Source organism: Miscanthus floridulus, chromosome 8 (assembly GCF_019320115.1).
Source record: "Miscanthus floridulus cultivar M001 chromosome 8, ASM1932011v1, whole genome shotgun sequence".
Taxonomy (NCBI): domain Eukaryota; kingdom Viridiplantae; phylum Streptophyta; class Magnoliopsida; order Poales; family Poaceae; genus Miscanthus; species Miscanthus floridulus.
In genome coordinates this window covers 11,499,953-11,516,926 of record NC_089587.1, presented here as the reverse complement: position 1 = coordinate 11,516,926, position 16,974 = coordinate 11,499,953, and the positions used below count along the sequence as shown (strand labels likewise).

The following is a 16,974-nucleotide window of genomic DNA, read 5'->3' as shown; positions in this document are numbered from 1 at the left end:
AAGACCGCTGCCAGCTTTGCACAGTTTTAGGCTCATCAGGACGAGTTCCAGCGACAGCAGCAGCTCCTTCAGCAGCAGCAGCAATAGATGCATTAGCAGCAGTTACTCATGCAGCAGCAGCTTATGGGATTTATGCAACATGTAGTAATAGCACTTGGGGCCCCACAGCCACAGCTTTCGCCCCAGCTTGCTCAGCCTGCCACCACTACGACGACTCCAGCAGTACAGCCCAGTGGGCTTCAGAGTCAGGGACAGCCTCCAGCTCTGTTTGCCTCTCCCACAGTATAGGTGTCCTAGTGGTTGTCCTCACCAGTGGTAGCCCCATAGTTCACACCATATCATACGGGCTTCTCACCGGATCAGTCTTCCTCGCTATTTGTGCCTGACACGTCAGTCCCCAGGAGTCTTGGAGCATCCTTCAGCGAGTTGATAGGCTTGCCTACACCACCACATATGCATACCGCCAGTCCTTCTACAACAGCTCCTGTCATCGTGACTACTCAGAGGCTCCCTTCTTATGTCGCATCTTCAGATCCTACGACAGATATTCCAGTAGCTTCACAGGCAGCACCTGCCCCAGCTCAGATCCAGACTGCTTCAGCGACGCTTCCTGCCATAGAGGGTCAGTTAGTACAGAGCTTAGGGTCAGATGATGATGGCGCCTAGTTCCAGCTTGCCCCTCGTACCTTAGCGCCCGGCTCGTCCGCTGTAGCTCCACCGACCGACCCTTAGGTTTTGGTGTTTGATGCCAAAGGGGGAGAGGGTTCGAGTATGTAGACTCAGGGGGAGCAACATTTAGGGGGAGCTAGTTATCTATTATTAGCTTATTATATACATTTGGAGTTTCTATGTGTGTGATACATTATGCATCCGTGTTTACTATTATATCTATGTGATAGTGATATCTACGTGATTGTGATACATGACATGTGTGCTCTCTACTTTGAATTCTTTTACATGTCATATCATTTGTGAAATGCTCATTTGTTTTGCTTCCGTGTTTATACTCGATGCAAATGAGCTCTATTACTTGTACTCATGCTTATTTCATATCTTTTGAGTACATCGTGTTGGCTTGGGTCATATAAGCTTGCCTAACTCTTTTGTTCTTATTGACAAAAGCTTATATGAACCAAGCCCATCAAAAACCTCACTCTTTCACATACTCGAGGTGATTCGCCGTGACGGAGTGTCGAAGAATCAACCCGTAGAGAGCACTTGATCCTTGCGCGGATCAAGGGGGAGCTACACCCTTGCGTGGGTGCTCCAATGAGGACTAGTGGGGAGTGGCGACTCTCCGATACCTCGGCAAAACATCGCCACGTTCCTTTCTCTCTATTCACTTTGAGCATTTACTTTGAGCAATTCAACATTTGTCTTTACATTCATAGAATTGCCATGCTAGAGTAAGTTTGGAACATAGGTTGCAAGTCCATTATGCGTTAGATTAATAGAAACGCTTTTCTAGGCACAAGGAGTTAATTGGGCTAACCGTAGAATTTAATTATTGCAAGAAAATTTAGAATTAGCCCAATTCACCCCCCCTCTTGGGCATCTTGATCCTTTCAGAGCCAACGGCTCTATTGTTTTAGGGTGTCTATAAATATCGTTTGGCTGGTTCTAGCTCACTCTCTTGGTCATTTGCATTGACATAGCAACCTTGTGTGCTTAGCTAAAGCCCTCCCTCTCATCTCCATCATTGATTCAATATCTTTGTGAGATTGGGAGAGAATCCAAGTGTATTGGTTGAGTGATTGCATCTAGAGGCACTTGGTGTTTGTGTTTTGCTGCGGGATTCTCTTGTTACTCTTGGTGGTTGCCACCACCTAGATGGCTTGGAGCAGTGAGGATCGTCGAGCAAAGGTTGGTGATTGTCTCTAGCTCCGATCACGGTGATTGTGAGGGGTCTTGTGCCTTTCCCAATGGAGCACCGAAAGGTAACTCTAGTGGATTGCCCATGTCATTTAGTTACCTCACTTATGGGTAGGTTGTTGCGGTGTCCAATTGTGTGAATGAGGTTCGTGCAACACCTCTTAGCCGCCGAACCACCAAGTGTTGGTCGACACAACGGGGACTAGCATGCTGGCAAACACATGACCCTTGGGAGAAAAATTGGCTGTCTCTTGTCCTTTAGTATTCTCCCGGTCATTGAATTAGTATTCATATTGTGATTGGTTCACTCCTCTACACGGCGGTAAAATCACCTTACTTACTCATTTATATTCCCGCAAACTAGTTGTAGCAAGCTCTTTAGTGTAGCTAGAATTGAGAGTTTGCTTTGTAACTTAAGTTCATCTAGTAGAGCTCTTTAATGTAGCAAGTGTGAGAGCTCTTAGTGAGTAGTGACTTAGTAAATTGTGTGCCTAGTGATTATAATAACTAGAATTGGTGGATAAGTGGCTTGCAACCCTTGTAGAGCTAGAGCAAGTTTGCATTTCGCTATTTGTCATACTAATCAAATTACTCTAGTTGGTTTATAGATTTTTAAATAGGCTATTCACCCCCTCTAGCCATATTAGGACCTTTTGCCTTGGCCCTCGCGCTTGATCGTGGAAGGAGGTTGGAGCGTAGCCTGCCATCCCTATGAATTTGGATGTGAGAGGGGCGGCATCAGCATCCTTCAGAGCCTCCGCACACACGCGTCCACGGGAGACGTGAAGCCATAGTGGAACCGGTCACACGATGGTCGCGGTGGGGACAATGGGGTCCTTTCGGAGAGTCGGCGGAAGGTTTCAAATAGTGAGTAAAGAACAATATGTGCATCACTCATTGTGGGTCGAGCCCAGCATGGGCTCAAGGCGAAGCACGGGTGTCTCAACATTGAGGCCATTGAGTGGCCCGGGGCCGGTGGAGGGTGCTCCCCCTCTAGTGGGCGCCAGGATAAGCGCCTCCTCGCGGAGGCGAAGTATGCCGAGCTGGTCGGCAATGAAGTCCAGACTCCCAAAGAGGAAGGTCTAGAGTGGCATGAAGACGGGAGGAACCCACATCCCAACAGGTGGGAACATGGGAAACTCCAGCGAGCTGAAGTGAATCGTATCGCTCAAGCCCGCCATGTCGAAGATGGTGGAAAGGTGGGCCATCCGATGACCAAAAGCGTGAACGCACGACTTCCTCCCCACGGACGACGCCAACTGTCGGTGTGAAATTTGACCAACAAGTAAATATTTGTAGTTTTGCCGTGTGTTGTGATCGGATGTGGCCTAGCACTCAATGACACAGGATTTATACTGGTTTAGGCAACATGCCCTACGTCCAATTGAGGTCAGTCGATGATTTTATTCCTGAGCCCAGGTGCTCGAAGTTTGTTGTGGGGTTACAAACGAGTGGGAATGAGAAGGGGGGTGTTAATGGCCCGGTCGGACTCTGAACTGAATGAAAGAGAGTGACGGGTGCTTTAACATGCGCTAAACATTGAAGTGTATGCTCTGTGTAGGTGTCGAGTTCTAGAGCTATTGAACTATTCGAGTCCTCAGGTCATCGAGTCATCTAGCGCCCCTTTGTTGGGAGAGAGCGCATCCCCTTTTATAGGTGACAGGGATGGCCTTACAAGTCAAAGAGAAAGAGAGAGTGCGTATGTGTGCTACCTAGTCTTGTTGCCCATGCTGTCGGGTACGACACGCCATCGCCCACCTTACTGTTCATGACCTAGCAGGCTGCACAGTGTTTGCCAGGGACGATAAACATCGGTGCCTACAATATTGTTTGTGCTCTGACGCGTCTGGAAGATTGTATAGTGTCTGTCTATCATAGCCTGGTGGCACCATCCTGCAAGTACACAGGGTATGGTAGGATATGGTCCTCGGTATTGTGGTTGACTTGAGCGCCTTATCTTATCTGCTTTGCCTGCTCCTCAGACCCACACCGAGCGGGTGTCCCCGGTCAGTCATTTTCCAGTCTTCCCCGACCATGTCAGTCGGGAAAGAGAGGCGAGCAAAGGTCCAACATATCCTCGGTCGGAGGAACAGGGTTGGAATCGGACTACGATCTCATCACGGCCAGGCCTTTCAGTTGGGGTTCTAACCAGGTCTCCTGGCCGGAGGCGCCGGTCGGGAACCGGATCATGGTCTCAGCCTGTCATTGTGTATTTGGGCCAGACCAGGCGCGCACTGTCGCTGCGCCGCCTGCTGGACCGAGTGTTGTAGGGAAGCGGGTCTATTGGGGACCCCAGGTTTATGAACCCGACACTTGGGGTCGGGCGAGACGGAGCCCACACCCAAGGGGTTGGGCAAGACGGAGCCCGCGGCCTTGGAGTTGGGCAAGACGGAGCCCGTGGTCGAGGGGTCGAGCGAGATGGAGCTCGCGGCCTTGGGGTCGGGCGAGACGGAGCCTGCGGTCGAGGGGTCGGATGAGACGGAGCCCACACCCGAGGGGTCGGGTGAGACGGAGCCCGCGGCCGAGGGGTCGGGCGAGACAGAGCCCACACCCGAGGGGTCAGGTGAGACGGAGCCCGCGGTCTTGGGCGAGACTTTTTAATACGTCTTGCTACATCCGAGGAATGCTGACTTCCTTGCTTTGGGTATCCCTAATATCGATACCCGACACTACCTCTATTTTTTCTTTCTTTCTAGCTAAGCTATAACTCCATTGTTAACTATCTTTCATCAGCTTCCATGTACTCATGTGCCGCTACCCATTAATTGATGCCTTGTCTTTTTTAGCCATGACGAGAGTCAGGTGCAGGTGTGCAACCATACAAGGGGTTATACGGCATGCTTGTCTTAAGGCTTTTACTGATAATAATATCGAGACAAGGGGCAATATATACTTAAAAAAAGAAACTAGAGTGTAGATAATACTAATGCATAGGAGTAGTTTGTGATGGCCACCTATTTTGTTGCTGCTCGTACCAACAATAATGTAATGCCATGTTGTGTTGATTCTTTTCATGCATGTAGTCGTGATTATAAGTACTTTGTTTATCTTTTGTGAGCTAGAACGACCTAGAGGGTCACGTAACAGGTCTGATCTACCATCTTACAGATCAATGCAATGGAATAAATAAAAGACAAAAACCATACAACCATGCAAACTCTCTCTATTTTTTCTTTTCTCTCTAGCCAAGCTATAACTCCATTGCTAACTATATTTCATCAGCTTTCATGTACTCATGTGACGCTGCCCATTAAATCAATGCCTTGTCTTTTCTAGCCATGATGAGAGCGAGAGGTGCAACATCATGCTGGTCCTAATGTTTTCACTGACATAATAATATCGAGACAATGGGCAATTCTTAAAAAGGAAACAAAAGTGTAGGTAATACTAATGTATAGGAGTAGTTTGTGATGGCTATGCATTTTGTTGTTGCTCGTACCAACAATAATGCAATGCTATATTGTGTTGATCTTTTCATGCATGTAGTTGTGAGCATAGCTATTTTGTTTATCTTTTGTGAGCTAGAACAACCTAGAGAGTCACGTAATAGGTCTGTTCTACCATCTTAATGGATCGATGCAATGGCATAAATGAAAGACAAAACCATACAACCATGCAAAATCTCTCTAATTTTTCTTTTCTTTTTAGCCAAGCTATAACTCCATTGCTAACTATATTTCGTCAACTTTTGTGTACTCATATGCCGCTACCCATTAAATCCGTGCCTTTTTCCAGCTATGACGAGAGTCAAGTGCCTTTTTCCATGCATGTAATAGCGATTAGAGCTACCTTATTTATCTTTTGTGAGCTAGAGCAGCCTATAGGAGCACGTAACAAGTCCTTTCTACCTCAACGGATCGATGCCATGGCATAAATAAAAGACAAAAAACATGTAGCTGTCCGATCTTTCTCTGTTTTTCCTTTCTTTCTACCAAAGCTATAATTGCATTGCTAACTATCTTTAAATAAGATTCCGTGTACTCATGTGTCGCTACCCATACGAAATTGGTGCCTTATCTTTTGTAGCCACGACAAGGATCAAGTGCAACCATGTACGACGTTATATGTCACACTGTCTTAAGGTTTATTAATAGTAATACCGGGATGATAGGCAGTTCTTAAAAAGAGAAACAAGAGTGTAGGTGGTACTAATACATAGATGTAGTTTGTGATGGTTGTTTCACTGCTGCTCGTATCAACAATGCAACACTATGTTGTGTTGATTTATTTCATGCATGTAATCGCGATTAGAGCTGCTTTGCTTATCTTTTGTGAGCTAGAGTGGCCTAGAGGGCACGTAATGTCCTTTTCGTCTATCTGCAACCACAATAATAGCTAAGGTCATCCTTTTTAGATGATGTTTATCTTAGCTTTGTAGATCATGGAACATGCCTTATACGCTATTACGATGTGGAAGCTGAAATAAATAGCTCCCAATCTATATCCATCCACATGTCAAAGCATTATAATTCGACAATTTGCTTCTCTTTGCTTGTAGACTCTTTAACATTAATGAATTGCAATTGAAGATTTTTTATTTAAAGCTAAAATAAATAGGATTTTAGCTAACTGAATGGCTGGATGCTATTGATAGACATGGACCAGCACAACATGTCTAGGTAAAGCTATGCCATATATTTTAGCCAAATAAATGATATCCATTTATACTTACCGAGACAATAATAACAAATACATTTATTCCTATTTTTAATATACCACATTTATTATTTTATTTTTATATAGCCGAAACCATGTAGCACACTCTTCTTGTTCTCGAATTATGTAGCACATGTGCAAAGGCATGAGATCCGTCGATACCAAAGGATGGGATCCGCTGTGATACCAAAGGAGGACAAAGAAGAAAATGAGGAGAAAGAAGATACGCTGATACAAATTTCCTATATGCTCTGACACTAATCGATAAAAGTATCTCAATTGCCGTGACATTACCATTGAGCTCAATTGCCATGACATTAGTCGTACTATCGAGTTAATCCATTTCAGATATACCTAAACCTCACAATCACACAACTTGGCCTAACACAACTGCATCCGCACGGTATGCCCAACACATGCCACACATGTACGTGAACTCTCGTTCTCACTAATACTACACTAACATGTGTGTTGTCACTGTTACATCACCAATACGGCACGGAGACATCATGGATACCTCTGCTTTAGCCTCGCCGGTTTAAAAGTTGCCCAACAACCTCTCATCTCTAGTCATCGCCGAGGCTAACGAGAGTAGGAGACGTACTCCTACCACTCGGCTAAAACCGCGCGCTCTCTGCCTAATCGATTTGACCGTAACAACGTCCAAGCCAACCGCATCCGAAACCAAAGCGGCTCGTTGCCCGTTCAACGAAGGCGGAGCGGGGCAACTCCGGAATACGCGGGAACTCGGGGGTGCCCACCGCAAAAGCGGCATCATCGCGTTGTTGATCCGCGTGCCGAGTCCCAAGGCTGAAGGCCGGGCGTTAACCTCGCGTGCGTCGTGCTCGTGCAGCAGCCAGCCAGTACTCCAGCTGGAGGAGAGAGGAGTCCACGCGAGTGAGGAGAGGAGAGGGAGCAGACGAGGGAGGAGAGGAGAGAGATCTCTCCCCACCCCCGACCCTTCCTCCTCCTCCTCTCGGCCTCTCCGGCGGGCGGGCGGGCGAGCAATTCGGCCATGGATCCCCCACGCGGAGGTCAGCGCTCCTCGTCCCCTCCCTCCACGGTTTTCCTTTTCCCCGTACTTCTCCGCGCCGCGGTCGCCGCGCGGCTCGATCCGCGCGGCCGGGGCTGATTGGGCCATGCGGAGCGGGATTCTCCGTTCGCGTCCCGGCGTCGAGGTTCCATGGCGCTCTCTCTCGCGCGCGCGGGGGTGGCGGCAGCGGGCTGTCCTTCGTCCCTCGCGCGGCGCACGAGGCGCTCGTCGCCGCGAATCCGAGATTTATCGTGCATGCGCGGGGCCTGGCGGTTCCAGCGCTTGAATTGCTGGCGGGGTTGGTCTAGTCGCCGCCGCATGGGGAGGACGGGCTCGGCGCCGCCGGCGCCGGCTCTGGTAACGTTAGATTCGCGTGCATGCGGCGGTGGCTACTCCTACGCGCATTGCGGCCGTTTCGCCCGTGGCGAGTGCGGCGGGGGCGGCCGGGGGATTCGGTGCCTTTACGTCGTTGTCCGGGGATGTACGTGTCCACGGCTGCCGCCTCATTTGTTGGTACCCGGTGGTGGTAGCAAAGTATCTCTTTTGGGACGGGAGAAAGGCCTGGGTCGGTGGCTATGCCCGTTGTGTGATTCCAATCTCGTTGACCTGGCCGTGTGGGATGTTTATTCGGATGCGCCGCTTTGTTTTCCTTGGTGGTGTGCCCGCTTTTTAGGTTGATGGAGGCGGTTGTGTGCTGATTTCGTTTGTTATACAGATTTACAGAGGGTTTAAGTTCTTAGCAGAAACAGAGTGTGTTTCTTGCCTTCCGTTGTTGCTGTCTATAGGTAGAGGCTATGCAAGTAGAATGTTCCTAATACTAGCTAATAATATATGCTAGGAGCTACTGTTGCAGTTTGTGGATTTGGATGCCCATTGGGTGCGCTGCTTTGTGTGCCTGGTGGTATGGCCGCTTTAGGTTGATGGAGGCAGCTGTGTGTTGATTTCATCTGTTATACAGGTTTACAGAGGGTTTAAGTTTCTTAGCAGAGTGTGTTTCTTGCCTTCCATTGATGCCGTCTATAGGTTACGCAGGTAGATGGTTCCTAATACTACTAGCTAATAATATATGCTGGGGGATACTGTTGCAGTTCGTGCATTTGGATGCCCATTGGGTGATCCTGATCGCGTTGGCCTGGCCGTGTAGGATTTTTATTCGCATGTCTTCTTTTTTTGCCTTGTTGTTGTGGCCGCTTTAGGTTGACGGAGGAAGCCGTGTGTTGATTCTATTTGTTATGCAGGTTTACAGAGGGTTTAAGTTCTTAGCAGAGTGCATTTCTTGCCTTCCATTTTTGCTGTTTATAGGTAGAGGCTATGTAAGTAGAAGGTTCCTATCCTAATACTAGCTAATAATATATGCTGGGGGCTAATGTTGCAGCTCGTGAATTTCGATGCCCATTCGGTGATTCCGACCGCGTTGACCTGGCTGTGCGGGTTTTATTCATACACGCTGCTTTGTTTGCCTTGTTGTTGTGTCCGCTTTAGGTTGATGGAGGCAGCCGTGTGTTGATTTCATTTGTTATACAGATTTACAGAGGGTTTAAGTTTCTTAGCGGAGTGTATTTCTTGCCTTCCATTGTTGCTGTCTATAGGTAGAGGCTGCGCAAGTAGAATGTTACTGACACTAGCTAACATTATATGCGGAACACATTCATAGCTCCATAAAACATGCCTCGTATGTGGTGCCAGAATCTGAGTTATGTAGAAGTGCCATGCAAGTCTATTATAAATCGTCAGTTACGAAAGGCCTATATATACTGGGAAATTGTACTAGAGTTATTATATTTTGTACCGAGTGCTCGATTACTTTTCTATTTATGGAATATATTTGCGTGCTTTCCTTTTTTATGGATCCAACATTACTTTTTTCTGTAAAACATATGCGGTTGGGATCTACAAATATGATGTAGTATTAAATTGAGGGGGCAAAGGAAAAATGCCCATAGAAGCCCAACAGCCTCTGCAAACCTAACTGCCTAGGGTAAAGAGGGCAAAAAAGGAGGGAGGCGGCTGCCGCCACCGGTGCGCGGGCTGGAGGCGACGACCCCTTTGTGCTGGAGTCCGGATCGGAGGCAGTGGCCCCTGCTACCGCAGTGCGAACTGGAGGCGGTGCACCCTGCTGCTGCGTCGACCAGAAGTGGCCACTGCGGCTAGTGCTGCTGGATTAAGGGAGGATGACTCCTCCTGGGCGGTATCCTTCAGATCTCCCACTCTCTGTGTCTCCCGAACGCTTTTATCTGTCTCGTGCAGTCGTGCTCTATTTCTCCCATGCTCTGTCTGTCTTTGTCTCCCGCCGGAATCTCCTGCTGTTTTCCCTTTTCTTCTACCGCTTTTATCCGCCGATGACACCTCATATGGTGCCCGCTACAAGTTATTTCCGGTGATTTGGATGCCAAAGCGATGATTTTGGGACACCACACCCATAAGGCGGACGATGTACACATGTTAGTCAAGTTGTCAGGCATGGTGTCACCCCTAGACTGCTCCGACGCTTAAGTGAGCCTTAATAACAATGGTTTTTGCTAAGATATTTGTCATCTTATAAAAACCATTGCAGCCTGAAACCGACATACTCATGCGTGGTACACATATATAACACTTGTAAATGTGCATTGGCAGACAAAAGAAGCTTGATTACACATGATTCTGTTCCAACACTATTTCTTGTTTGTTTATCTGTTTCTAGGATTATGTTGGAATGACTATCCTACAATCTTTGCAACCAGTATTCCTTGGATGCTTTATGGGATCTAATAAATTTAAAGTTTCTATTCTGGGCTTCAACTTTGATGATTTGTTATTATGCGTTATGACTACAAAGTTTCTTTCAAACATGCTTCTGCTATATTTTTAAGCATATTGGTGATGTATCTAAGATTATAATGCTGCAAAAACTTGAATTCTATTTTGTATATATTGAATGGATGGTAATATGTTGTGTTATTTATTACTCCAGGAACAGTGATTGATCCTGCTAATTGTCGATTGATGAGTGTGGATGAAAAGCGAGAACTCGTTCGTGATTTATCAAAGAGCCCAGAAAGTGCTCCTGACAGGCTTGTAGCATGGACCCGTCGGGAAATTGTAGAGATTCTTTGTTCTGATCTTGGAAGGGAGAGGAAATATACTGGTTTATCCAAACAGAGAATGCTAGATTATCTCTTCAGGGTGGTGTCTGGAAAATCATCTGGTCCTGTGGAACATGTACAAGAGAAAGAGAAAGAGAAAGGGAAAGAGAAAGAGAAAGAGAAAGAGTCAATTCCTGAGCCCAATACAACTAACCATCAGTCCCCTGCCAAACGACCGAGAAAGAGTGACAATCCATCACGATTACCGATTATCACAAACAACTCTGCAGCATCTGATGTAACTGGGCCACCTAATAATCCACGCTTCTGCCAAAATGTAGCTTGCAGGGCTATTCTCAGGGACAAATTTTGCAGACGCTGTTCATGCTGCATTTGTTTCAATTATGATGATAACAAGGACCCAAGCCTCTGGTTGTCGTGTAGTTCAGACCAACACTTACAAAAGGATACCTGTGGTTTTTCATGTCATCTTGAATGTGCTCTAAAGGATGAAAGAACTGGTATTCTGCAGAGTGGACAATGCAAAAAACTTGATGGTAGCTATTATTGCACTCGCTGTTGGAAACAGAATGATTTGCTTGGGTACTGTTCTGTAGCATCTTTTTGTCATACAGTGTTTATGCAATTTGATTCTTTTTTGTTCCTGTGCTTCCAGTCTTATTGCCTCCATATCTTAGTCTGAGCTTCCAGTATATCTTGCACTGATAGATGTAAACAATTGAAAAATATTAGTTTGATGAGGTTTAGCTTTGATATTTTTCATCATATTTATCTTTCAAATACTACACTTAATGTACCTTACCTGGTGAAAAAGATCAAAACTTATTATTTATCACTTTCTTTTAGCTTTGCTGTTCTGCTCTTAGGGATTGATCCTTGTACTGTCATCATTTAATCAAAGGAAAGAATGCTCACAGGTAGAGAAACAAGTTTTAGTTAGTTCAACCTGTCATGCTTTAACTTTATGCAATGAGCTATTGCTGTGTATACTCTATTCTACCTGGTTGTATGATCGATTCATCCAGTTTCCCTCTGGAGTAAGATTTGTTTGTCGGGAGTCGGGACAGGCAGTTTTATGCTGCGAGTATTTTAGATAGCAGACTATGAAAACAGGTCCTGAACCCTATTTAATTTTCTAGTTTTTGTATCTTCTTGAGGTATCTTAGCTCTAGTTTCAAGGTATGGAATGGATGAGTTTAAAATTTGAGCATTTGAGTTGACAAGGTAGGATGTACATGTAAATATGAACATAGCATGGACAATTATCTGTTAGGTTAGTCAGTTCATTTGAATTACCTCACAAGAGGAAAAATGAAGAAGCGTAGTTCTTCAAATTGGTTTCAGATTGATACTACATCAAGTGCTCTGTTCTATTGATTGGAATGCATGAATTGTTAATCGGCAGAGCCATTTTGGTATTGTTAACATGCTGAGCACGTGACTATTAAATTTCCTTTCTCATTTCTCAGGTCCTGGAAGAAACAGCTGGTGACAGCAAAAGATGCTCGGCGATTGGATGTATTGTGTCACCGGATTTATCTCAGTCATAAGATCCTCATCTCCACAGAGAAGTACTTGGTATTGCATGAGATTGTTGATACAGCATTGAAGAAACTGGAGGCTGAGGTCGGTCCTATATCTGGAGCTCCAAATATGAGCCGTGGAATTGTTAGTCGACTTACTGTTGGTGCTGAAGTTCAGAAACTTTGTGCTCAAGCAATAGATGCTATGGAATCATTGTTCTCGGATGTATCTCCTGCTAGTTCAAGAATTCAGCGTATGTTTTGTACCCTTTATTTTTGATATTCACATATACAAATGGAATTTGACTAATTGATCCATGTTTCCATTTTCAGGACCATCTATGATACCACCAAACTTTGTTAAGTTTGAAGCTATAACCCCAACATCTGTCGTCGTATTTTTGGATTTGGTTCACTGTCCTATGCTTGCCCAAGAGGCAACTTCGTTTAATATCTGGCACCGAGTGGCTGTTACTGAATTGTACCTGTCAAATCCGAGTGGCATAATACTTGCGCCATCGAAAAAATTACCTGTCACTGGGCTTGCACCGGCTACAAGCTATATCTTTAAGGTTATTGCTTTCAAGAATTCAATCGAGTTGGGGTCATGGGAAATTAGAATGAAGACAATCTGTCAAAAGGATGATCCAAGGGGTTCAATGCCAGGTGGTACTGGACTAGGACACAATAGTGAGAGCCCAAAGGCAAACAGTGATGGCCAGTCTGATCCTTCCTCAGAGGGTGTCGACTCAAACAATAATATTGCTGTTTATGCTGATCTAAACAAGTCCCCCGAAAGTGATTTTGAGTACTGTGAAAATCCTGAGATCCTAGATTCAGATAAAGCGTCTCATCACCCCAGTGAACGCATCGATGACTTGCAAAATATACAGATGGCTGCAGATAGGGTAACAGAAGTCACTGAGCTGGAAGAAGCGCCTGGGCTCTCAGCCTCAGCCTTGGATGAGGAACCCAATGCTTGTGTTCAAACAGTGCTTCTCAGGGAGTCAAACTCACTAGAACACAATCAAAGAGCTGTAGTTCCTAGATCACAGGATACATCTAATGTACTGGCTGGAAATGAGTTGATGATTGTTGGACCTCGATATGCTGGTTCTGTGCCACCCATTGCAACAAGAGGTGTGGAAAACAGCAAGGAGAATGGTGGAAGGGGCTTCAAACCCAAACCTTGTGACAACGTTGTTCAAAATGGCTTTTCAAAGCCTGAAAGGGAACCGGGCAATTCTTCAAACAAAAGAACATCTGGTAAAATGGAGGACCTTGGCCACAAGGATAATTCCTCTGAAGTGTCCTATGAGTACTGTGTAAAGGTGGTCAGGTGGCTGGAGTGTGAGGGCTATATTGAGACAAACTTCAGGGTGAAGTTTCTTACATGGTTTAGCTTGCATGCCACCCCGCAAGAGAGAAAGATAGTTATTGTCTATGTGGATACTCTTATTGAGGACCCTGTCAGTCTTTCTGGCCAGCTCGTCGACAGCTTCTCGGAGAGGATATATACCAAAAAGCGGCCTTCCATGCCTTCCGGTTTCTGCATGGACCTGTGGCATTAAGGAACTGCAAGCTCTTACCATTTGCTTTGTAGGGAGCATATTCGGTCCCATTCTTTCGTTGCAGATCATTGCATTGATTCTTCATTGGAAATTTCACTGAAGCATTTGACTTACACATCTTCATTGAAACTTTCCTTCGCAATGACAGTAGGTTATGTTATCGGGCAACTTCTTTTTCCTTTTCCGTTTTTTACATTTGCTCCATAATAGGTTACAGTGCTATCATCTGTACCATCCATTTTAATTCTTAGAGCATCAATAGGCTGCACTGTTCGGTCAGCTTGGGGCATCATGAATTTTGTGGCGTGTAGCTGCTCTGAAGAAGGATGATTGTCAGGCTGGATCAGGACTGCACCTGTGTCTGTGGGATGAAGCAGGCTTCGTATGGACGTTGACGAATCCGAGCTAACCTTGTCTTGTCAGTAAAATGGTTGTGCTGTATCTTCGGGGGATTTGCGTTTTCTTGCTGACTCTTGTTGGGAATGGGAGGGATGATGTTTAAGGTGCAGAACGTCTGCCTTAATTAATGTTATGTTGATGACTCATGCTTCTCTATCTACTGCTGCATTTGTTTGTTCGCTGGTGTTCTGTTTGAGGGCCTCCGGTTCTGTGTTGCACCTGTTTGAATCCCATTCCAGTGGTCGTACATGCCCAATGTAGCTTGGCATTCATGATTGAGCGCGTGTTTAGAGAAGTTGGAATTTGGGGTTACTGTAGCACTTTCGTTTTTATTTGACAATTAGTGTTCAATCATGGACTAATTAGGCTTAAAACGTTCATCTCGTAATTTTTTATTAAACTGTGTAATTAGTTTTTTTTCGTCTACATTTAATGCTCCATGCACGAGCAGGTACTGTAGCACTTTTTGAGAATTTGGGGTGGAACTAAACAAGGCGTGGATGAGTGCTTGCGGCTGTCTATGGGACTATGGTGCTCATGGCCGACGGGTGGGATCCTGGGGCCTTTTTCGCTTTTCAGCTCAACGAATGCTGGGAAAAGAAATGGCGTTTACAGATGTCACTTAGATGAAGTTTTTCTTGTTGTGATTATGATACCTTAATTATTATTATTCATGTTGTAATGCACCATTCAACATCTCAAATCAAACAAGGTTCTTTATACTTCAAGGCATTGCATGCAACAGATGCAGTTAGTTCTCAGTCGTAGACGGTGCACGCGGCCGCCGGAGCACCGGAGGAGGGCTTGTGGACGACGAAGGACATGCACCGGCACTGCCGCGAGCTGTCCAAGGCGATGAGGCGGACGTAGGCGTCCGGGTACTCTCGGCGGCACTCGCCCAGCTCCCGGAGCACCTGCGCCGCCTCCGTGCAGCCGAACATGGGCAGCTTCCACAGCGTCCAGTACCGGCCGTCGTAGTACCCCGGCATCCGGCTGTTGCTCCTGTGGATCGTCGTCCCGGCCTGCGCGTCACACACCATGCATGATCAGGTCGGTCTCATGCATGGCTCGATCTGGTGGTGGTGGTCACTCAGATGAGACGGCCGGATAGACGGATACCTTGTCGAACTCCAAGCAGGGCACCCATCCTCTGGCCAGGATGAAGTCCACCTCCTTGGCGACGGACTGCTCTGTCAGCGGGCGGCGGCAGGTACGCCTCGTGGCTCCTGTTGGCGAAAGGGTTCCAGGTCTGTCGTCATGTCATCACGTGCGAGCTCATTGTCAGCTGCACGTACGTGCACATAGATCGACGACTCCGATGGGTTTGATCAGGTTGGCCGTGTTGGTGGGCTACCTTCATGCAGCGTGTTCTGAAGCCATTGGACGCGCTGGTACGGTCGTCCTCGCCCTGCAGGACGATGAGCCAGGCAGCGGCAGCCGCCTCTGGCACTCGGCGAGCTTTGCCGCCGCCGGGTCTAGACGCAGCAGGCAGGCAGCGGCCGTGTTGACGAGCATGTTATTCACGGCGGAGAGAGAGAGAGGATCGGAGGAGCTAGCTAGCACGGTGCGAGAACGTACGAAGATGGTTCTGATTCTGAATTCAAGTACTCCGTAGGAGAGAGGACGAGAGGTGATGGTGATTCCACCTTTGCTTCATTTTTTCTCGAACGCGCCTTAGGCACGGTTTTCATTAAGCAGAAATAGAGTTTTACAAATTAAAGCTGGGACGGTAATTTTTGATTACCGAGCCAAAGACTGACAGAGATCACACAGTTGTGATTTACAGAAGAGAAAACTTAGCGACCAAGTAAAGGATCAAGCACCCCAGAGACCCTGAGCTCAGCGGGTAAACGGGTAAATAGCGTCGTCCTCGAAGCCAATGAGGTTCAGCTCCATGGCAACCGGATCGAAGCCTGGAGCGAAGAGCGCCTGAAGGGCGTCTAGTTTGGAGGGCGACAACGGCGCAGCGAAGAGGGCCTTGAGACTGTCCAAAGCCACAGGGTCCGGACCCTGCGGCCTATCTGCGATCCCCAGCTTTTGCTTGAGCACATTTTGTGCTTGGAGAGTCGGGTTGGAGGCCTAGGTCTTAGCTGCCAGCCTCCCACTCCGACGCACCACCATTGAAGGTGTCTTGGACCTTCTCAGCCTCGGCGTGCTGAGCAACGGGGTGTCGAGCGGGATACATACCCGCGCCTTCAATTGTGCCAACAGGGATTCGGCCCTCGATACGGGCGGCGCCGCGTTGTCGTCGCCCGGATGGCCCACCAGCGTTGGCTCGGTAATCACCTTTGCTTCATCAATTGGTCGAGAGAGACGACGGTGGCTCCAAGACGGCAAAACGTACCAGAACAATATGGCGATGTCCCTCCCCTCGGTGTCACCGCCGACGTGCCTTCTTTCACTCTCCCTAACGGGCTAACGGCGTTCATGCCAGCAGGGCCGCTAACGGAAAATGTTTGAGCGCCCACGGTTTGCTGCCCAACTACTGGAATCAGCAAAGCACCACTCTCCACTTGGAAAAAGAAAAAAAAGAAAAGACATCGGTGTGTTAGGCAGGCTCTGTCACTAGTTTTTGGCTGTGTACATTGTTTCTAGCATATTGTTTGGGACCACACTGTGTTCACTGACACGTACTCCTAGTTTAGGAGGGACATGACATGTCCCTTTCACGAAGAAAGCACACCAAACACACATTTTTCTTCATGGGAAGCTTGATTTACCATCATATTTTGTCACGTACCAAGGCCAGTCTCAATAGAGATTTCATGACCCTGTTACCAATACATCCATATTTTAGAAATAGTGCAGAAGAGTTTCGTCCTCATGAAACTCTC

At 46.9% G+C, this 16,974-nt stretch overlaps 1 protein-coding gene and 1 pseudogene across 1 annotated transcript; one reads left to right on the top strand and one right to left on the bottom strand.

Moving 5' to 3' along the window:
- Positions 1–7,344: 7,344 nt before the first annotated feature.
- On the top strand, positions 7,345–14,296 carry LOC136475704 (VIN3-like protein 2). The gene is made up of 4 exons (XM_066473297.1): positions 7,345–7,562; positions 10,515–11,229; positions 12,117–12,424; positions 12,504–14,296. The coding sequence occupies exons 1-4, from the start codon at positions 7,544–7,546 to the stop codon at positions 13,739–13,741; spliced, it is 2,280 nt and encodes a 759-aa protein (XP_066329394.1). The 5' UTR covers positions 7,345–7,543; the 3' UTR covers positions 13,742–14,296.
- Positions 14,297–14,708: 412 nt separating this feature from the next.
- Positions 14,709–16,820, bottom strand: LOC136475713 (ribulose bisphosphate carboxylase small subunit, chloroplastic 7-like; annotated as a pseudogene).
- Positions 16,821–16,974: the final 154 nt, after the last annotated feature.